Consider the following 23,893-nt stretch of genomic DNA (forward strand, 5'->3'; position numbering starts at 1 on the left):
GAAAGATGGCCCTGCAGTACATTGCAACTAGCACAGTCCTCCTAGGCAGAAAGTGTTTAAGAAAATGCTCATTTCAAAGATGAGTCCCATACTCATCTGCAAACAAAAATACGAAGTGACTAAGTGTATGTCATTACATAAATGGAACCCAATTGCACTATAACATACAGCAGCATCATACCATTTTAACTAGTCCTGGCTCCCGCCCCCCCCCCCCAAAGAATCCTTGGAGCTATATTTTGTTTAGGGTTACTGTGAGTTGTCAACAGACCCCTACTCCCCTTACAAAGCTACAATTTTCAGAGTACCCTGGGAAGAGGGATTGATTGTTAAACTACACCTTTCATTAGCTCCCATTTACATGAGAGTTACGTTCCAAGGCACCACACACCTTGGTGAAATCGTGTATACTTGAAACCCATTGAAAGCCCCGTTCCACCCCCCTGTCTTGATTACAAATATAACTCCACTCATTCTCTTTTTTTTGGGGGGGGGGACAAGTGTGAATTTCAATGGATAGCTGCATTTCAATTCATGTATTATAAATTGGTAAGTGTGAAATAAGAAATAAAAAGGGAACCAAAACAAATTTCTTCCTCTCCCCATTCCACACGCGCGCGCACACACACACATTCCTGTCCTTGTTTGCATACATGTATGTCCTGTAAAAATGATTCATGATAGCAGAATTATGAAAAAGAATCAAAATTAATCTGCATAATTTATTCTAACTGCATAATGTATACATTTCTCTTTGGAACTTAATCTGAGGGATGAGGAAATAGTTCAGCTATAATATAAGGTTCGGCTAAATGTGTTGTTTGTGTTCTGAGTGGTGCACGTCTGATTAATTCTAGGAATGATCACTGATCTGAAGTATCCCTCATATGCATGCTAACTGCCCACAAATAACATTTATTTGCAGGTCTCCTCCGATGAACACCATCAGGGCATCATGCATTTTCAAAAGCACAGGGTTCCTTCCATTTCCACACGGTGCTGTGAGAGGGATTAGTCTGACAGTTGCAAAATGAGCAGACGTTACTTCAAGCAGTTTGCAATGAAATTTAAACCCGGGGGGGGGGGGAGAAGTGAACATTGTATTGTGGAAGGGAGGAGGGAACCAAATGAGCACCGACCCCCTCATGCTACCTATGAATGTGTACAAAGGAGGCCTGGCGCTTGATGAAGCACACTGCAAGGTGGATTGTAAAGTCGGGACTGTTTGATCAGCAATCACTCGTTCTGTAGTTGGCAGCTATTTAATGCTTGTAGTTTGAATGTGCTCAGTGTGAGTTCAGGTTCACTCTGAACATGTTGCAGAACTGCTTCTTGCAACAGCCAACCTTTCACCCTTTTGCTTCCCCCTTGAGGAAGAGGGAAATTCTAAAGGCAACATCTAATGGTCCAGCAACTCCTCAGCGGGTGCTGACAAAAAATCACTGCTTAGAAATCAGCGGTGCAGTTCTGCTCGCTCCATGATAAAATCAAAAGACATGCAGAATAAATAAAAGGAGGCAGGAAAGAGGACGGAGGACAGAGAGGAGTACAAGGAAGAATGTCTTGCCACTCATGGCACTAACCAGGGAATGAGAAATGAATGCTCCGTGCTTTGTTCCATCTCTCATGATTCCTGCATTTCAGTTATGCATCTCACTGTGCATTTACCACAGCTATGGAAATGTTGTCTCATCTGTTTTTACAGAAGTGCTCGATTTGGTTAGCTTAAAATATCAGAAAAAAGGCACTTGAAGTTAGCAGAATAGTAGAAGTTAAAATAAACCCAGTTTTAAGCAGCATTATTAAATAGGTATAACAAAGAAGAAGAAGAGCAGTTCTAAGTAATGGTCTCTTATTGGATAAATTATTGAAATTATAGAATGAAAATTGAAACGTGTGAAGTGAAGGCTGGAATATTAAGATTGTGTTTGCAAGAGAATCATGAGAGAAGGATGGAGCAACACGTACACATATTGCATTAACACACAAGTTATTGCTATAACAGTTGAGGACAAAGGAAGGAGGGAAAGATAAGAAAGTTGCTATGCCACGTGATTAAACCCGTAGAAGCTAGCAGAAGAAGTAAACACTGCTTCCATTTCCTTGTAAGTGTATTAATGCTTGTGCTGTTTTCATATTTGGTGTGCCACCCCCTTTACTACTTGCTGGTTGAGGTTTTGCCACACCAGCTTTGCAGCACCTAAATAAATGTTCTGTTTGACTGACAATTAGTGTCAGGATTCTACTGGTGATTCCAGGCAGCCCAGGGTGCTGAACTTGAATCCCAATATTACCCCCAACACTCTGAATGCACATCTACATAAGAATGCCTTGCTTGCATAGTTTCTAGAAATCATATTTCTTGGTAAGCAAATAATCCCCTACAGGTGTGAAAATGGCAAATAGAGAGGTTCCAGATATGACACCATTGAGCACAAAGGACACTTGAATATCATTCCATTTATTGTTCTTGGGCCACAGCATAGAAGACCCTGCTACTTATTGCCTGAAAGAGCCCAGCGAAAGAAAATCCACGGATATCCTTATTTGGGAATCTAAATAAGAAATTAGTTATTAAGTAGCATTAGTAGTGGCTGGTTGGGGTGTATTGGGTATTAGTGCAGGAGTAGTACCCTTGGTGGTGGGCACATAATGCTCCTTCTGGGGTAGTTTGTTCATTTTTGGGCATCCCCCTGCACTCAGCTCTTACCTGTGGCTTCTAGAAGCTGTCAGCATGTGACAGCAGTCACACCCCAGGAAATGGCATCGCCTGGCAAAACCAGGTGAGGCCCTTGCAGAGGGGAGGGCAGCTGAGTATTCTTGCCTTGGTGGGCTAAGCTAGCTGAGAGGCCCCACCAGGGACTGCCAGACTTACACTTTCATACCAAGAACAAGACTCCCAGGCCTCAGACAAGCTCTGAATGGGCCTGCAGGTAACGGTAACAGATGGGGCTCGTCAATCTGGGAAGGAATCCCATCTAGGAGAAGGAAAACTCTGATCCTGAACCTCTGCTGCCTTGCAACTATACTCATTTGTGTGAAAGGTTTTGGGAGTAAACCCTGAGGAACAATCAGTACTCACTGCCTTGGAGGACATCTTCAGGAGCAGAAAAGGCTAAGGAATAAACCCTACACAAATCTGGAGTGGAGTCCCTAAGGTGGTTGGATGGCATTCTGCCTTCTGGCAGCTCTTGTAGCCAAGGTGGTGTCAACAACTTGGGAGTCAGCAGTTACAAGTTACTGGTCTCCACAGCTACAGAAGGCACTGTGATTCTTCAGCAGATTGACTTCACCCCTAGAGATGCACTCCATTGTCTCTTGAGACAGATGTGTGCCAACTGTTAGAGGCCGGTGGGGATGTGTTGCTCTTCTGCCTTTCAAGTATCACTGGTGCTTACTGATGGAAGGGAAGGCAGCAGGAGCTTTGCACAGTGTAGACACAGTGCACAGACAAAGCAGGAGGAGCATCAGATTTCCTATGTTGCAGCATTCACACCATGGCAAACTCCCACTTTCTTGCTCTCTCTCCTCTACCTTTTTCTCTTGGTGAGCAGCAACATACCACATTGGGAAGATGGGAAAGCAATGTCATCCCATCTGCATAGCCCTGGTGTCTGAGGCTATGTATAGCTTTCCTAATATGCAAGAAACTGCACAATAAAGAGCAGACTTTTCTCTTTGGCCCTACATTTTGGCATGGGAAATGCCAGTCCCTTCTATGTTAAGAAAAAAAATCAGCCACATTTCCCTCTTCACATTCAGATACTACAGAGTTGTCATTTAGACGGCAGCATTCACCCTTGCCTTGAAGGGCAATGGAAGGCTTTCTTCCAAGCCTAATTGCAGTAGGGAGAGAAAAGGACAGGAGTCATGAGGAGGAGATTATGTGAGCTGGATGAGGAGACCCCAGGGGCCACATCTGGCCGGTAGTCCTCCATCAGCAGCTTACAGCAATTCCAACTCCCTGCTATTATGAGCAGGCATTTTGGCTGTAAAGCAGTTCATCCCCATGCTCAGAAGTAACTCAGTTGACTTTCACTGATCCAGCCCTTGACCCACAAAAGCTTTCCATGCAGACTGTCCATGTCCTTCCTTTAAACGAGGGTGGGGGGAAAACACCACATAAGCAGCAACTAGGAATAGGAATGGAAAGAGTGAGGGAAGCATCTGTTTTAGGGAGGCTTGGGGAACAATTCTGTGCAGCAGAATAGTGGAGGAGAAACACAGCTGAGTGCAGCTCAATGACCTTTTCTTTTCGGAACAGGAGTGATGATGTCATCTGCAGGATTGTCACGGTAATTGACAGATCTTCATCCCAGATAGTGAAGAGGTAGCCTTCCTGATGTTGTTGGACCACAGCTCCCATCAACATCACCCAACATGGCCATTGGTCAGGCATGAGGGGAGCTGTAATCCAATGACATCAGGGGGCACTATGTTGGCTTCCGCTGCATTAATGAATGAGGTCATAATGGAACTTTCAAATTTCTTTCTTGCAGGTTAGGATAGAGGAAAATAATGCAGAGGCAAGAATATTTTATTTCTTGTTTCTTTTCAGGGGGTTCCTACTTCTAGCCATAGAAACAGCCCCTTGCCCACCACCAGCAGAACACCTTCCTCTCACCAGGTTTTGGGCAGGGTGTGAGGGCAGAGAGCAGTAGTGATGCCTTCCAATTTCAAATTGTGATAGGCCACCACTGTCTATGCATTTAAAGCGTAACATTTATTTGTAAAATTGTATGCATTTCTCCCTACTAGCAAAACCCAAAGGAAAAATATTTACTTGCTGCCTTGTAGAGTATCTTTGGGAGAGAAAAAGGCTAAGGAGTAAACCCAAAAGAAATTCAGAGTGGGGTCCCAAGGACAGCTGGATGACACCTTGCGCACCTCCTTACAGCAACTTCTGCAGCCAAGCTGGTACCAAATGTATTGCTCTGCCTTCTTTTGGATCACATCAGTGAGGCCAAGAGTCTTGACATCTGGGCAGTCCAAGACCTCCAGACACACTGTCCAGACCTGCACTCCAGACAGAGGCTGTCTCTCAGGTAATCTGGTCCCTCAAGAAAGCTGAAGTGTATACTACCAAAGCTTTGAATTTGGCCCAACAACATCAGCATGCAGTGCAAATCTCACAAGCCAGGCTTTATATGCTGGTGATAGTTTGCCTTCAGACTAACCTCAAGGGTAGCCTCACATAAAGCACATTGCAGTAATCCAACTTTGAGGTTACCAGTGCATAGAAAACTGGTTTTGGCTGCTTGCCCAAGAGCAGAGGCAAAAATTGAAACAGGCAGTCTTTCAACAGTGCCCTAGCAGGAGCAGAATGAAGTATGAGTATTGCAAAGGACCCTTAAAGCAACGTTAAGTGAAAACATAGTCATGAAAGCTAACCACTGCCACAAGCAAAGGTTTACCTTAAATGTTCCAGGAACACTGGAGATATTGTTCCATGTTTAAGCTGTTATTGGTATGATTGATCTTGTTCCATTTGCTCTCTGATCCTCTTTCCCACCAGCCCCAATTATTTTTAACATACATGTTTTGCTTTTAGCTGAAAGCAGGTTGACAATACATCTATCATTCTTAAAGAACCATTCTCAAGGCATTTATTTTCCATAGTTCCATTTATTTGGTCTCTTGCTCTGTACATTCCCATGAAATGAATCCATCACGTTCAGCTTTATTTTTTCTTTCCTCTCTTAACCTGAATAGCTTTTCATCAGTTTTTGGCATTTGTTTCAACACTACAGTATATTCATTAACATTTACTCCTTACTCATAAGGTGTATGATGGAAAGAGCAGGTTCTGAGTAGGGATGGGGAGAAGTGGGGTTCTGCTTGCATTCTACACTTCTTGAACCAGTGCACAAAAGTAAGACCATTATCCTTAGTAATTTGCACTTCTCTGAATGTTGTGATGCAGATCTCCAATTAAACAATGCATATACCAATGCATAAGCCACAAGAAAATTTGCATAAAATAAGATGCAAAATGCATTAGGGGAAATGGATTGCAAAAATGTCTATATTAATTAAAAGTGCATACAAAAATATGTATATGAAGAGAAATTCACCCTAAAGCTGATGAATTCTCATCATACAATATGCTGTGCAAATGAAGATAATTAATTTTAGATTTGGAAAAATTGAAAACTGATATATTTGTTCACCCCCAGTTATGGGCCCTGTGTGTGTGTATCTCTCTGTGTGTTTATATGTCCAGATCTCTCTCTCTCTTTTGTCTCATGTGAAGTTTTGTGTATTTATTAGACATGTGGGAGATTTGGAAGGAGTAATAACAAAACCTGCAACATTTTCTGAGCAAGCAGCAAATGTAAATTGTGCTGCAAGTGATCAAATGGGCCAAACAGTCATTAGAATGTTCCATCTTCTGGCCAGATCCATTTTCAGGATGCAATGAGATGCATGGGGAAAATTGTGATCTGAACCAGACATATAAATGAATCTAATTTTGAGCAGAGCAAATAGGTAACCACTTTGCTATGAATCTAGCTGAAATGCACATGTTACCTGCAAGCTCCAGAGTCAATTTTGGGTTAAGTACATCATCCTTGCAGAGTCTGTTTATTACCAACTGTGTGTACTTGAAACTACCAGTCATGTGCAATAATTTTCTACATACTCAGTGCAGTTGCATGAAATATACTTATTTGAATTACACTGCTACTGTTATTTAGATAGCATTTTTCATTATTATTGTGTATATTCCATGTAAGCTCATCAGTTCTAACTAATTGCAAGACAGGTCACCTTTGTTATATTTGTTGTATATGGCAGGGATAAGGAACCTATTGCCTCCCATGTGTTTTAGAATATAACTCCCATCACCCCTGACCATTAGCCATGCTCACCTGACTTCAGTTAATGAATTCTGGATTCCAATAACATATGGAGGTCCAGAAGCTGCCCATCCCTGGTATATGTTGAGGAATGCAAGGTGCCTAAGACACCATATAGCAATCTTACAGCTCACTTTTGATTGCTGGCCTTCCCAAAAGCTCGAGCTAACATGCTTTATTGCACCCATTTTAAAATATTCCTATTACCTTGATGCTTAGAATATCTTTTTAATGACCATTTTTTCCCAATGTAACATCTGTGTATAGTTGTTGTTTTTCGGAGTTACTTAGTCTCCTCTGACCTTATGTTTTCATTAAGAAGCCCTTTTCTGGAGCATGACAACAAGATGCTACTGGTATTTGAATTAGAGACAGGAATTAAAATTGGGGATGCAATTAACCAGCTCCCCTTTCCTCATCGACTGGAGGGTGGGGGGCAGAAAGCAGAAGGGGGCCTCTAATATCTCTTGAGCTCCTTAAGGAATTAAAAGGACTGAGAAACTTTCCAAAAATGAATCCACCTTGATGACAGGTTAGAAACCCAACGTGTTCAAGTAACGATCTAACAAATCCCAGTTGAAATTGACTCTGCTTTAATTATTCTAAAGAGTGAAATGGATTACATTACCCTAAGCTATTTCATCTTCTACAAACGACCCCTTGATTAGAACACAGGTAATTCAAGACCCCAGAGGTGACCACAGGACCTCTTGCAGAAGCTGTCAAAGTTTATATGCCACCAAGGGAGGGGGAGGGTTGCTGCTCGGGTGACTAATGTATCTTGAACATTGAAATTTGCAGAGGGACAGAAAAATGAAAGCTAAGCTTTGTCATTTTCTAATTTCAACATAAAATAACAAGGAAGAAAAGTAAGATAAGCAGGAGATTGCACAAGCTTGCAACAAGCTAATTGACCGGACTCTCTTAGATGCCATGCTCTTTTCACTCAGTCTTTTTTTCTCAGGAGGGTGGAAGAGTGTACGCATCTGTGAGATGTGTAAGGACATGTGGGAAAGGCCCGAGAAAGGGAGCAGTTCCAGAACAGATAGAGGCAAGGCAGATATGCATTTGTGGAATAATAAAAACCCATGCATATAGTGCTTTTGATTGTTCAAAGTCCTTCAAACACAGCCTTATTAAACAAGTTAACAGAAGTTACTAGCTAGTTTTTTCTTCTTCATTAGCTTCTTTATAAACAGGACAGAGGTGCAAACTAAAGCAAGTGTCACTTTATTCCACAGATACGGAACCTGTGCCTCTCCAGAAGTTCATAGAATCAGAGAAATCATAGAACTAAAAATTCATTTTGTTAGTTTGGGCTCAGTCCTTCAATCTGTTATGGCCATATTGAATCCCAATTCTGTTTTCTTCAGCTACCCCTCCTAGTTTGGTGTCATTTACAAATTTGATAAGCATCCCCTCCATGCCTTAATCCAAGTAATTTGTAAAGACATTGAACAACAGGACATGGCCCAGGACAGAACCCTGTGGCACCCCACTCGTCACTTTTTTCCAGGATGATGAGGAACTATGAATGAGTACTCTTTGGGTTCATTCTGTCAACCAGCTACAACTCCACCTAACAGTTACCTCATCCAGTCCACATTTCACCAGCCTCTTGATAATATCATGAGGGACTTTGTCAAAAACCTCGCTGTTCTTGGACTCCAGCTCCTGAGAGCCCATCAGAATGTCCTATGACCAGGGATAGTTGGAGTCCAACAACATCTTGGGGGGGGCACAGGTTCCTCATCCCTACATTATTCAGTTGTCCAAATTCCAATGCAGTGGAGAGGAGGAGGACACCACCAGCAAAATCATTCACCATGGTGAGGGCTTGCCAAACATGCCTTCCACTTACTACGTTTCTCCCTTGCGTCCTGAGTTCGAGCGTCTTCAAAATCCATGACACATTTGGTAAAGGCTCTTCTCCAATTGGAGCGCTCACAGGCCAGTGTTTCCCAATTGTCGGTGTTTATACTACATTTTCTTAGATTTGCCTTGAGAGAATCTTTAAACCTCTTTTGTTGACCACCAGCATTACGCTTTCCATTTTAAAGTTTGGAATAGAGTAGTTACTTTGGAAGACAATAATTAGGCATCCACGCAACATGGGCTGGGGACTTTCATTCCCAGCTACTGGTTGTAGCACAGACAGCTGATACCTTAATGCCTAACAACAAATACATGAACTTGAGACTTGCATAGTATTTTCGTATGTCCTACTTTGACCCAGGTCTGCTCTGCACCAGCAGCAAAGTGAGGTGGCAATAGGCCACTTCTGATGGCAGATGAGGAATTGATGTTTTGTAGGTAATATGGAGGGTGCATTTTTTATTTTCCTTTGTGTGAAATCAGGGTATCTGAAGGACTGTGGTCTAGCAGGTCATACAGCTTGTTGGTGGCACACCAGCTGAATTTCTGCCTGATATTATCCATTCCTCAGACAGTTGCTACATGCTCAAATCCCTAGACAGCATTAGATTGTAAAATGGTTTGTTCTGCTAGCACAAGGATGGAGGGGGGGGAATGACCCTTCAAATGTTGTTAGACTACAACTCCATTTATGCCCGGGCATTAGTCATGCTTGCTGAGGTTGATGGAACTTGGAGTACAACACCTGCAACATCTTAAGTTCCCCATCCTTATGCTAGGGGACCATTTCCTAATCTGTCCCCCCAACCCTGCCATAGCACAACAATTTAGCCAAGTTTCCCCCAACCATATTATTTCTCTAGCTGTTTGTGTTTCCGAAAGGTTTATTCCAAAAAACAAAAACAAAAAAACCCATGCAGAAGTAATCCATGAATATTTTTATAAAACACATGACCTGACCAAGTTTGCTATGAGTGTAACTTGCTGCTCTCCTGCCAGCAGCTCACCATTCCTGGCAGCAACTTAAGGATCCATAAAATCTGGGCAGCACATCAACAGACAATGTGAGTAATTTATATGGGAGGTAAGCTCGTCCATATATAACGTTAGGTCAAAGGTGGGGAGCATCAAGCCCTGGGTGCAGAAATCACCTCTCCAAGCCTTTTTATTTGGCCCTTGGGACTCTCCATAGGCCACACACTCTCTCCCCAGGGTCTTTCACAGACCCTGCTTATATCATCCTCAAACATTTTTGCCTGGCTGGAATGTGTCTATAACTGTGATAATGTTCCTTTTCTTGCATGGATGGAGTATGGAGAGAGGCATGTGGGCGCAGAAACCTCTGACTTTCCTGTGAATGAAATGTAGCCTACTGTAGAGAGGTAAGTGCATCACTGATTGCTCCCACCACCTTTCACTCTGACTCTGCCCACCACTGGAACGTGGTGCAACTAACACGTTCCGTCAGCCCACTTGCACAATGGACCTCCATCCCTCCTCCCTCTGTGCACCCCCTAAAACTGTTTTAGGGGTTCCCCAACCCTCTGGAATAGATTTGTGGAAGGTGTGGGGCATGCATGGAGAGAGGAAAGGGGGGGATGTTCTGTTGAGCAAGCAGAAATCCTTGTGCTGACAGAGCATGTTAGTTGGATGCCTCCCACAATCTGCAGTTTAGAGACAATAGGGCAATTTATGCTCTCACAATTCAGATTGCATTTAGCACTCCTTAAATTTCAACATGCTGAAGATATATTTCTATAATAAAGTTTTTGTTTCCCCAACCATCTTGGCTCTATTAAGGGGGGGGGAGTACAAAACACAATTTTCACTTCCCTTGAAGGAACCTAAAGCTGCCTGACTAGCTTTCTCTCCAGCTGCAGGCTGTTTTGAATGTAGACAAATTGCCAGAGCTGATTTCGTCTACAAAAAACTGATTAGTGAACCCCCTGTGGATTCTCTAACTGTACCGTTGGCAGCCTAAGAGATTAGTGAAGCAATTCCCATCATCAAATTATTTACTGTTAAAATATTGGATTAGGGATGTTGTTATCCACTGCTCTGAGATTACAACGTGATTCTGTAAAGATGAGAAAGGAGGAAAATAAACTTACCCTCAATCATTGGTAATTAGGATTTGAACTTTTTAGCTGCTTTCCCATCTCATTAAAAGCAAGTGTCAGCTTCCTAAAGATTCACTTGTGCTCATTACAAAATCTCCTTCTAACTTCTCTTTCTCAAGACAAGGGCCACACCAGTACGTACAGAATGCCTCCCAGACATTTCACTAATCGTATTAGAAACTATTTTAGCTACTCTCAAAATTTATAGAGCCATCTTGGCTGAGCAGGATACTCCAAATTAGCCTCCAGTACCACCCTTGGGAAAGAATCCAATAGCAATTTGCCAAAAACTTATCCCTGCCCTTGAAAGGTGCCAATTCAGAACCTGCCTTCATTAACACAAATTTTCTAAAATTCTGCCAGGAATTGCAGTCGCCACCTTAGAACATCCATCCTATTCTGAGACAAAAGCTTGCTCTGGCTAATCAGTTCTAAAGCAGCTTTGTACATGTTCATTGACACACTTTATTATTCAAAGGAAGTAGGCGCCTGCTGTGCCCTTTGCCAGCAAAGGCAGATTTTGGTTTATCAACTTTCAGTGGTGCCCAGTGCAAGGTCAAAATGCACCCCTTCCCTCGCGTTCCATTCTGCTCAATTCTCGACATCACGTTTTTGGTGCTCTGCAGTGCTCCTTAGGCTCAGCAGCCAGTGCAGCAGAACTGGTCACACTGCCCTAAATCCGCCTCTGCTTCCAGGATTCATTTCCCCTTTCCCTGCCCTCCCAAGCTTTCTGTTGCTTTCTTGTCAACATTCTTTGGCCCCTAAGTGTGCTCAGTTATCATTGTGCTGTTGCTCAAATTCTTCCCCTCAACCTTATCTATATTCTTCAGAATTTCCTTTTGGTCCTTCCACAATCCTTGAACATGTGGGTACCTCTCTCTCGTTTATGGGTGGTACAATTTTGGCCATGCAATTTTGGTTTCTGCATCCAGGCAAAGAATCATTTTAGCGTATAGATTATGTTCCGAATGTGAGCCTTGGCAAGAAAACTGGTCACCCATGTGATGCCCAGGTGGTGCACATCTACACCCCTCCAAAGCCTTCCATGGCACCCACTGGGTTTCCTCCTCCTGCTGCAATTAAAATTGAAGAAGCATTCAATTGCAGCAAGTAGAATAGGCCATGGTATGTGATAGGATGTGATGTGTCCATAGTCCCACCCCAAAGTTTGGTGACCTCTGCTTTAGATTAACAACTTTTAACCTAACTTTTAAGGCTACATACAAAAATAGCATCTGGAAGAGCTCTGCCGGATCAGACCAAAGGCTGAACGAACTCTGTGCTATGCTCTCATAGTAGTCAATCAGATACCTATGGAAAAGTCCAAAAGCAGGACCTGAGTACAACAGTACTCTCCCCATTTGTGTTTCCAAACAACCAGTATTCAGAGGCACACTGCCACATTAAATGAAGGTAGAGCAATAGCTTCATGGCTACAAAGGCTTTTAAGACTCATTGGAGACTATTGCTTTTACTTGTCTGTTGCTACTTATCAATCTATCACTCAATCTATCTTGTATAACAGATTGGATAACCTCACATAATATGGTGTCCCCCCTTTTGTATTTTATTACTGTTAACAGATTTCGATATTTTTAATACAAAAGTGATACAGAAATATATGCTAATTAAAACATATAACAAATAAAATATGTTCCCGGTCTTTGTGCACCTTCCAGCAGTTTTGGGTAGCTGGAATGATAAATTTGCTCCTGCTGTGAAGAAAGTGGCTCCAGCTATGCCTAATGAAGGCTTCTCTCACTTCCTTGGAACTATGCAGCCTCTGGAACCCATATCTCTGGCATTTCCCCCAGAGGTGGCCACACAACTGTTAGGCATCTCCTCCTGCATCTTACTGCGTAACAAGTCAGTCAATCACTTAAGCAGTAACAACTGGTAATAAAAGACCCAACATCCTGTGGTTAGCATGTAAGTCCAACCTATAAAGTATTTGCAGATGTCCACCAGCTGGAAATGATTACAAATGAGGTTTTAATCACTGGACATTGAAGGCGGCTAAGAAAGAACCTTATTGAAAATGCTTTATGAACAGAGTATGCTAACCTTCAGGGTCACCTGTGCCTTGGCTTTAGCTCAAGGGGAGGGTCGGCAAATATATGGCAGTTGTCAAGAAGGTCCATATATTACTGCAGCTACTGAAGTGGGTTCTCCAAACGGAGAAGCCAATTTTGTTTGATGTATATTTACTCTGGGGCTGTCGATTGGAAATGTGCTCAAGTAGCTTGAAAGGCAAGGGCATGGGCAGCATAAATTACCATAGCAGCCCCTGGTCTTTCCACTCTTTCCTGTGTCCTTATAATACACACAGCAATATTTGAAAACAAGTTGTTCCCTTTCAATACAAATGTACTGAAGAACATGATGAATGTTTAGAAGGTCAGAGAGCATGCTGTATTTGATGCCAGGACATTTTGACCCAAGACATCTGACTGGAAACCTAGCAGGTAGTCATTGTACAAAATTCATTTCCCCTTCCATCACCACCAGCAACAGCACTTCCAGCAAACCAGATTTTCAGTGAGGATGCAGTGAAATAAGACTTCAAGATGTTGATTGATTGGGTGGATAGTGTGCTTGTGTGCATTGGTGGATGTGTGAAAGTAGAATGAGATGAGTGATATTGAATATGGACCATTTTAACTACACATGGCCTTGAGACCCTGCATGGGAGAGAATGATGATGATACCATTTGTCTAGTTTGTTTAGATGTAAGGCACAATTTGGAAGTGATAAGCAGTATTTTTTGAGTCTTGGCAAGATGAAGACTGAAATGGAAGGAATCCGTGAGTCTAAAGAAGTTTCAAAATGTGCTTCTATGTTTTGTTTTGTTTTGTTTTGTTTTGTTTTGTTTTGATTTGTTTTGTTTTGATATGTTATTGTTTTACTGCCTTGTCTTACATTTTTGTTTCATATCTATAGTTTCAACCAATGCTAATCATGCTAGTAGTGTGATGTAACAGCATGGACCTGGAGCTGCATGATGCAGTATGAGCAAAGAGAGTTAGATTCAATCCCCCAGGAGCTTGCAATCTGAGTGGCATGTCAGTGAGGTCATCTGCATGCAGCAAAATGTTGTTATATCCTTCCAATATGGTACCTGGCGCTCAGTTTGACAAACACACACACCTTCTGTTTTCCGCTCTTTTGGAAACAGAGATTTGATCTGACATCCTTTGATCTCTGAGTCCAAGACACAACTGTGGAAAATTGAATTTAAAGGAGATTGCTCCCAAAGCTGAAATAACCATAGAAAGACTCGGAATATGTCAAGCTAACTGACCTCTGTAAAACCAAAACTGTTTATGAGTCCCCTTAACTGGGAAGCTGAAATAGCTTAGCAGCCACGTGCTTTAATCAGACAGTGGAGGAACAAATGAAATAATGCATGGTGTTTAATATCTCAGTAAGCCCTGCCCATAGATCACAAAATATGTTCTATTCTCTTTGCTTTCTTTTATCCCTTAAAAACAATTGATCTTTACCCAGAAAGCTCCTGAGGGTCTCTGGGATGTTCCCATTATTATGACCGTTGGAGACGGCCACCTCACAATGGTGATGGAAGGTGGTGAACTCTTAAAACTTGAAATAGCTTGTGTTAATCTTGCAATCATACTTATCTTACTTTTTAAATTGGAAATTAATGCAGGAGTGCAAGACCAAAACAGAATAAGCTATCATGTGATTGTAAAAACAAATTAAAAACACCAATCAGACATTACTGGAGAGTCTACTTATCTTCCAGGATAGAAAGCATTTTCAATATGGTGTATAGCCTGCATTTCTGACAGGAAGGAGACCCCACCCCCAGAACTCTATTGGTTCCCAGGGGTGCCATTTGTCTTGAACCATAGCATGAAGCACACTTTATTGAAAGCAAGCCAGCTAGCTCCTGCCGCAGTCGTAACAGGGATGCAGCTGGGACCCATTATGGAGGGGTGGAAAGCAGTAGCGTAGCATGGGTTGCCAGTACCCAGGGGTGGATGGATGGGTGGGTGGGAAGGAGGGAGGGAGGGCAATGGACAGAATCTGCATGCACATTCAATTGCTTAACAGTGCCAGCATCACCCAGGACATTGCAGAGATAAGAAAAGAGGAGTCATTCCATTGTATGGAGAGGTCATTTCCTTGTTCTCATGGAGAAGCCATTTTCAACAGAGCCCAGCAACAAAAGTGCATAGCTAGATTGAGGCAGCACTGGGTGTTGAAATTTTGCACCTTAACAATTTTGCTCCTGGAGCAACCACCCCTGTGTGTCCCCCCCCCCACACACACAGAGTACGCCACAGGTGGCACCCTTGAATTTGCTACAGAGAAATAAATATATTTTGTGGGTGGCAGAGCATACCCTCAATCATAAGAACATTCACCCCATAATGTTCTGGTTTGATCTGGTTGTGTTTAATCAAGAGGGAGGGGCAAGAGCCAGGTAACTGACTTCTAGCCGAGTATGCTTCATGCCATGTGTGTCTTCAAGGAGCAGAGTGAGTGATCTCAGCCAATCAGAAATGCCATATTAAGAGAGGGCAGCTTTAATTACACGGGTGATCCCAAATAATCAGGTGGGTGGATGAAGAGACAGTGCGCATGCATGTGAGAGGGTGGGAACAGATAGCACAAATTGGTGTATGTGTGTAAGAGAGAGTGCAGAGAGCATAAGTGTGAACAGATGTGAATAGAGAGAGATGGGGCATAGGGGAAAACATAGAAAGCTGCCTTATACTGAGTTAGACCATTGGTCCACCTATCTTAGTACTATCTACAATAACTGGCAGTGGCTTTACAGGATTTCAGGCAAGACTTTCTCCCAACCCTACCTGGAGCTGCTGGGGATTGAACCAGACACCTTCAAGGCAGTTGTTCTGCCGCCAAGCTGTGGCCCTTCCCACCACTGGCCCTAGCCTCACCCACAAGTGGCATTTGCAACCCTGGCATATTACTGCTGAGAGAATATAGTCTTCAGGGTAATAAAGGTTCCCCATCTCCTCTGTCCAAAAAGAATAGTACCAAAGCACAATATGCACCCTTGAATAACTCAAAAAGAAGAACCCAACACTGCTTACCTTGGTTAGCATGATTGTAGCTGAGGATAAAGAGGGAACTCTATTCCACTTACAGCTTCCAAGCTTCCTGTCAATTTGTAAGGCTCTTGGGTGAGCTAAGCAGTTAGACCCTCTAAGATAAATCCACAGCTATGTTCTCATGACAGGGCAACAAACCATTCCCCATTTCAATTATCTGAAGGTACAAAGGCCCTAACCAGCTCCAGTCATCTGGCACAAATTGCTGCATGGTTTATTTCCCTTGCAAAGTTCAATTTGTAATGCAGTGGTTTCAGCAAAGGATTTGAATGCAACCCAAACCATGGTTGATGCAAAGGATTTTCAGATTCATGCAAAATCATGTCCCAGTCACTGTTGCTATATTGCATCATTAGAGGAGGTAGGAAGTTACAGGAGCGGGAGAGAGTAAACATGTTTGTACTCAAGCTTTTCTGAAAGACGATTCAATTTCAAACTTACTGGCTCATTGGTCTCCTTATAGCACTGGCATTTGTTAGAAGGGAGAAAAGATGGACCAGAGAAAACACAATCTGTGATTGAGGTGGAAACAGCTAAAACCAGCAATCAGAGCAATAACTCTTAGTAAACCCATACCTGATGCACAACAGCTATATTCCACCCCCATCCCAGATGTCAACTTCAACCCTAGCAGTTTCCCATGTACAAATATGGTTTACATGCCTGACTCGTTGCTCAATTCAAATTGTGAAACAACATGTAGACAGGGATAATCTGTCTGAATTGTTCTGCTAGGCAGGCTGACATAATGCAGCCTGACAATAAAGTGCTGTATCCAACGTTTTGTGAGCAGAAGGCAGCTTGGACAACCAATTTTTCACACCCCTATTTCCCCCCTTGCATTCCCATGTCTCCCCTGAAAAGCTTTTCTAGAGGGTCAAGGGACCTACCATCTCTGTGGCCTGTGGCAGGGGAGATTTGCCTGAAATTAGGTAGAGGAATCTTGCATGGTTCAGATAAGGTCCCCAGTCTGTGACGATTCCTTCCTCCTACAGCACAGCTCCAAACTACCAAACAGATGATAGTTTCCTCAACCCTCTGAGAGCTGTTTTCAGCAGAAGTGGCTCACCAGGTGGGGTTGAACTGTGCTAGCTTCCAGGTGCATGGGTTGCTATTGCTTAATGGGAGGGGTGAGGCAATGGGGAGGTCAGTGCAGTGCAAATGATCTGCATAAACAATCTCAAACTGCTAGTGTGCTTCCATTATAATGAGCAAACACCTTGCTGCCTCTCCCTCCCAATCTTGTTCCCAGTAAGCAACAGTGAGGCACCTGCTGGAAAGCTAGAATAGCAGTGTTGTCCCACCCAGCAAGCCACTGTTGGTTTTGAGGGTACACAAGTCTGCATGGACCCCCTAGTCACGGTCTTACAGTTTGTTGGCAATGAATGTATTTGCTAGAACTTGCTATGGTTTTACAGATGCCGTATTCAGGGCCAGGAGGAATTTGTCCCAGCAGACTAATAGGGCCTGTCTGAGGGTTTTGCCTTCCTCACAATGATCCTAACTGTGGCGGATATAGCATTGGGTTAGCTTCTAGTCAGTGTGGAAGGGGAACTGTGTTCTCTGGAGGTGTGGTATCACATTAAAGGGATTCAAAGGGGAGGAGGAGCTGCTGGCCAAATGCCCAGGCAGGGGCCGAGGACCATATCACTCCCCAGCATGGCAACCTTGTGGGGTAGCACCTATTTTAAGTATGTCATTGTTCTTACCCACATCAAGCTTGACCCCCAGGTATCCATTTTTCTTTTTTAAAAAAAATATATTTATTGATACTTACTCAGAGATATACAAAAATACATATCCATTATGAAGTATCTACACTGATATAAAACAGCTATTTGGTCTTTTTTTAAAAAAAGGAAGAAAGACAAGAACAAGAAAATTCTAAAGAAAGAGAAAGAAAGAAAAATTAGAGAAAGAAGAATAAAAAGATAAAGACTTCTGGCTCTCTGTACTACAGCTATATATAGCATTCAGGTATCCTTCCAGCAGGCAGGCTGGAGGTCTTAATAGGCTACCCAATGCCAAGACAAAACTCACTTACATCTGTAATCAATACAGTTGTGGCCTAATTTTAATCTCCAATGAATTGTGTCTGTGGTTCTTGTTTCACCCAAATGGCTTGATGGCGGCTTCACGACACTTGGGCAATTCAAGCCAAGTCGGTAATACAGCCCCAACTGTGCCACAATACCAGCCACTACTGGCAGCATGCCAAACAATTCCGTTGCTCAACTTTGCAACTGCAACCAGTGTCTGAATTTGCTTGGTCCTGTCTGCTCCCTTTTTCCTTTTGTGTTGTGTCTTTCAGATTTAAAATGTCTGGACAGATAATGTATTGTTTGTTATTGATCTCATGTAAGCTGCCCTGCAAGTCTTTTCAGCCAAAATGCAAAAAAGGTTTCAAGTAAATAAATTCACACTGAGAGAGAATTGTGTGATGTAAAGCACCATGTACAGCTTGAACTCCACCATATACAGTACAACTTAACTAAAGATAGTTTCGAACTACAAGAAAAACAGCAAGACAGGCAAAACCAGCTGGTGAAATTATTGAGCAGTAATTTGGAATAAATGCAGAAAGAAAGAAAGAAAGAAAGAAAGAAAGAAAGAAAGAAAGAAAGAGTTTGTGAGGCCTGCCAAAACAGAAAACATAATTAAAATCCAAAAGTTTTGTCAATTTTTCCTCCCATCTCTAAGTTAATATGAAAATATTAATCTGCTCAACTCTGCAACCCTAAAACAATTACGTAAAGACACAAAGCAATATCAAATAACTGTAGCTAATCAAGAATCCTCCTTTTATAACACATTATATAGTCTTCAAGTTAAATGTTGTCCGTGAATGTACTCATTCATCATTTTTCTCGTCCCTTGAATTGCATGAACATAATTTCTTTTCTGTTGGGTCAAAACCAGTGGACCTTAAGATTTTAAAATGTTCTGCTGATAAGCTTTCAGCCTTTAAGATGTCATTCTGAAGACTTAAATAGAATTCCATCCCCAGAGTTAATGATCTTCTCATAATTTCCACAGACACTGACTTAATTTGTACATTTCTGTTTGTCAGTGGCTTGTTAGAGACTCAGCACCACTGCAGTTTGCCTTGAATATGGGCCAATTTGCATGACCATGCCCCATGTGACTGGTGGTCCTCCTACACACTCACACACATACTAGTAATAATGTGCATACATTAAAAAAAGAGCCAGGCTTCTAATAGGCATCTAGTTGGCCAATGTGAAAGGAAAGTTCTAGGCTTGATGGGCCTTGGCCTAGGAGGATGCTTCTTTAAGAGCATCTGCCTAATAATGTTTTGATGTCATACCTATACCAGTGTGACCAGGAGAGTTGTGCAGCACCAGCAGACTAGTCTAGCAAAGCTTCAGAGTCTTCCCCCTTTTGATTTGTCAGTCTAACCTGCTCTTAGAGGTTAAACTGAATAGGTCCAAATATACAAAGTGATCAAAGTTTGGAGAGAGCTCCATCACCACCACAATTTACTTCACTACCACCACCACCTACTGCTGCTGATTGCGGCTTTGGCTTTATACCCACTATTGCACATACCCAAATTCTTTGGAGAAAGGAAAAGTTAGATGAGTCATACCAGAGTCCTGTGGTCTCGAGCTGTTTCAACCACAGCTGGCGCCCTAACCCTAAATAGATGTGGGAAAAGGGCTGTTCAAGACACAGACCAAGCAGTTAGTGCAATTTTGTACATATTCCCAAATTGCACCAATACTCTGCCCCCCCCCCATGTAGGGTTGGACAAATCTGTCACTTTTGGTTAGTCTCAATTTCTCCCTCTCTCCTTCTCCTTCTCCTTCTCCCTCTCCCTCTCCCTCTCTATTTTTCCAATCTTAATTTCAGTTCTCCACAATTCCACAGCATGTTTTAAAATTTATTTCTAATTTCTCACATGTACCAACTGTTTGGGGACTGCTTTGTCAGGAGGCGAATAAAGGATGCCATTTTCGAATGTTTTTTCCATAGTTCAACAAAAACACTCACCCTCCAAGCAAATAGAAAACTAGCATGTTGGAAGTGAATTTCCAGTTTTGCTTGCACAAAATGTATTTATCTCTTAGAGCATGCAAACATTTGATTTCCCCACTCTGTGTGCGGAAGTGGTACAAGTCCAGGAATGGTTGTGTCACACGAGATACAGCACGAGTACCTTGCATTCTTGGACACTTACTGTTACTCTGGTCCTTCAGTATAGCCTACTGGTTCTACTGTCTGCCTGAATCTCCCTACACCATGTAGCCAGCATTATGGGCCACCCTTTTAAATGTGTGTCCTAGTATGATTCAGGATGTTTGCAATTTAGCTGGTTGTGACTGCTGCCAGATTAATCTGCAACTGCTGGACAGAGAAATGTCCGCCAAGTTTCTTCTCAAGCCTCAAAGTTCAAGTTGCCAAACTAAACTGAATACAAGATACTCAGAACTACTAAGAAGTGAGCACATTCTTATAGTGTGTCTAATAATCCTGTCATTTTTTGAGCAGGATCTAAGAAAATTAGAGGCCTAAAATATATGTATTTTTGAAGTACAACATTTACCATTGCTTGTTTTCAGAGGACTATATGCTGTACACAAACCAAAATATTTAAAATCAATATACAGTAATTCTCTGGGGACCTATGGCACTCCATATCTTGTTGGATTACAGCTCCTATTATCCATGATCATTGGCCATGTTGGTTGGGGTTGATGGGAGTTGGGTACATAGTTGTCAACTTTCAGATTTGAAAATAAGGGATCAGTAGCCTCGTCTGTCCCGGGGACAGTCTACGGGATATCTAACAATCCGGGATAGCAGCAGGAAGCGGCGCTGGAATAAGGGAATTTCCCACAAAAAAAGGGAAGGTTGACAGCTATGGTTGGGTACTCAGCTTCATATGGAGTGCCATGCTTTCTCAATCCTTGCTCTAGGACAACATGAGAAAAGGAGAGATAATGCTAATGCTGTTTCTTACCTGTGGCTGAGTCCACGACTCTAGACTTGTTTCTTTTAATGGTGTTTGGGGTCTTCCAGATTCTTTTGAATGCTTGCAGAAAGAAAGAGAAATATGAACAGTCAGTATTTTTCAGGCCAGCATATAAACATTTGGCATACAGTTGTGCATGTTTGTATGAACATCAGTGAAAGGATTATGGCGTTATAATAATTCACTGTATTTAACTGGTTTTTATAGTTGCTGTAAGTGTGCTGGCTGCTGCCAAAAAAATGACAACAGATACTTCCTTGTAAGTAATGGAGGGGAAGGTTATTATAGCAGACAAGTAGGATCAATTCAGTATCATGGAAAGAGTAGACCACAGTCCCCACACCCTTACATGACGAAAGGACAGCAACGATAGTTCTGGTCCAGGCTCAGCACCAAGGTACAGATTTCCAAGATCCATAACATAGCTTCAAAGACTGCACAGGAGCTGTGAAGTTGTTCCGGTGAGTTTCCCCACCTACCTTGCCAACCTTTTAAGAAGAGGCAGAGAATGCCCAGCAGCTTGTGAGAATTCCTGCCCCTGGGGGAATTCTTGGCCTGAAGGCGGAATTCATCTCTCTTTTCTTGTTGTGCCACTTCTCAGTAACATACACTGCTAGATCCCTCCTACTGTGCTGCAGAATGTGGCACCTCTGAGATATGCTCAGCCTTCACATTCTCTAACAGTCCCTTCTCCTCCATGGGTAGAAAAGAGGCAGCCTCTGAAAATCTGGGAGATGGGGTGGGGTTCATTGAAAGTACTCTGCTCTTTTGTCTCGCCACCCTCCACTTCAGACTCTTCTTCCTCTAGTGCTTCCTTCTCCTGGTCTGGATCATAGTACCCAGGGGGAATCACAGCAATAAGCTGTTCAAATAACTTTTGTTATGAGGATGCAAAGAAATGTTAACAAATAAGAAAATAAAATGTGCCTTAGCATATCTCTCTATCTTCTGCTATGGGACTAATCCAGGTCTACTGTATTATTTTTCATGGATGTCTGGAAATAACCTGCCGTGGCTGGACTTGAGCACCCCTTTCCTATGCCTGGGATGAGTCCTGGCATATGGACACTGCCACTGTTATCAGTGCCATGAAGAAGGTAACCACTTATGCAGTGACAAAAAAAGAAGCAATGCATCAACGCAACAGAGTATGAGGGTAGGCGCAGATTTGCATAAAGTGTGCATGTGCTAATTTATATGTTGCACTGCCAAAAGGACAATGAGCATTCACACTTTGCATTGTGGGTGCCCTTTGCAGGATCGCACCTGGTGCTACAGTTCCCATGGAGCTTAATGGCAAACAGGGGCTGGTCTGCCTCTCAGTATTATTTGGAGGTTCACGCCCAGCCTCAGTAGTCAAGTTTCATTGCTGGGAGGTGGGGCCAGTCCCATTATATACAGGGGGTGGAGCCAATAGTAGCCAGGCAGTCAGCTCAGGAGATTCACCCACCCTCCCCTCCCTTTGTTTAATGTTTTCTTGTTTGCAGGTTAACTTTTTCTTCCTGCTTAGCGGGCGCTGCTATGGTCTTTGACTGGTTGCTGTCTGGGAAGAAGGACTGGGAATAAATTTTCCTGCATTGGCAGGTTTTGTTTTCCCCGTAGCAATTCATCGCAACTTTGGTGGTTTATGGCCTTGGGTGGAATCCTTTAGTCTTTTCTTCCATATAATGGGTGTGTGTGTGTGAAGTGGTGATTCACCCACTGTGGCAGCGATTCCAGGGTCCTTTCTTAAAGGGGTTGTAATATGGGTGTCACTGGTCATAGACTGAAAGGTTGTCAGTGAACTACCCTGCATGTGGGGATATGGGTGGGGCTGCCTGCTACACATATGTCTCGCAGAACACCCCCATATCCCATTAACCCTGATGTGCCCCAGTTCCCCCGTCTGGGGGGCTGGGAGGGATACACGCCCAAGGCCTAAGCCAAGGTCTTCCTACATTCGGAAGTTTAATAGAGTTGTGGCCTAATTTTAATTCCATAACACATTGTCAGAGTCTTTGTTCCTTTCTAATGATCCCTGGGGGCTGGGGCTGGCGCAGCCTGGTCACACAATGTTTTCCTTTTCTGAATTCAGGTGGGCAAATCTTATTCGTAGGATGAAGTGTAAAGAAGAAATGCAAAAGAAAAGCAAATAAACTTACACCCCTCTATATTGCCTGGAGAACCCCTTCTATATGGCTCCTAGAGGATTGAAAATCATGAAAATGAGAGCAATATATATGCTGGCAAGTCCTGTCCCCCGTCATGTGGCCTCCTTATTTAAAACCCTCCATAAGTTGAAGGGTGAACTTCTGAAGTCAGGAGTTTATTTCATTCCTGAAGGCAATATAAAATCCTACTAATGCAGAACTTGCGAAAGCAACAAAATAAATTGGGGACAGAGTGGGTGGACATTCCCTAACACCCTTGCTCTCCCTCATACAATTTTCATCCTGTGTATGATCTGCACACCCAAACAGAGCTCTGGAAGTGATGTTGGATGCATGTGTGGGCATCTTTCCATCTCCTCTTTTTATCGTTTTTACCAAAATCATTTCTCAAAGGTAATTTGGAATGGGATGCAGCATGTTGTGGTCCTACTACAAACCCTGCCCTTGTTCAAAGCTGCTATTAGCTACAGCTCGCTGTGTCTTTCCCATTCCTCAGCTAACAGCAGCTCGGAGATGGGGAGGGAGAGTTAACTATCACCCTGCACTGAGACCCCAATCTAAATCTGGCAATAGATGCATGCATAAATAACAGGGTGGAGATGCATTCATGCATCTCCAGTGTCTAGTTTGGCCTTAAAGTGGTGACCCTGTTTGTATGCAGTCTGGATAAACCTTGTAAGCTTAATTATTAAAACAAGTTTGAATGTGTTTTTCACACACACACAGAGAGAGAGAGAGACAGAGAGAGAGAGAGAGAGAGAGAGAGAGAGAGAGAGAGAGAGACAGAGAGAG

At 42.8% G+C, this 23,893-nt stretch overlaps 1 protein-coding gene across 3 annotated transcripts in view; it reads right to left on the reverse strand.

Moving 5' to 3' along the window:
• The window catches only part of PCDH11X (protocadherin 11 X-linked), a 745,920-nt gene that overhangs the window by 317,022 nt on the left and 405,005 nt on the right, over positions 1-23,893 (reverse strand). For all 3 annotated transcript variants that reach the window (XM_081179390.1, XM_081179391.1, XM_081179392.1), the window contains one exon: positions 20,940-21,011. In XM_081179390.1, the coding sequence (XP_081035516.1) occupies positions 20,940-21,011 (72 nt within the window). Of the gene's footprint in view, positions 1-20,939; positions 21,012-23,893 lie in introns of those variants that run through there.

The sequence above is a fragment of the Podarcis bocagei genome (assembly GCF_964188305.1).
Source record: "Podarcis bocagei genome assembly, chromosome: Z".
In the NCBI taxonomy this organism is placed as follows: domain Eukaryota; kingdom Metazoa; phylum Chordata; class Lepidosauria; order Squamata; family Lacertidae; genus Podarcis; species Podarcis bocagei.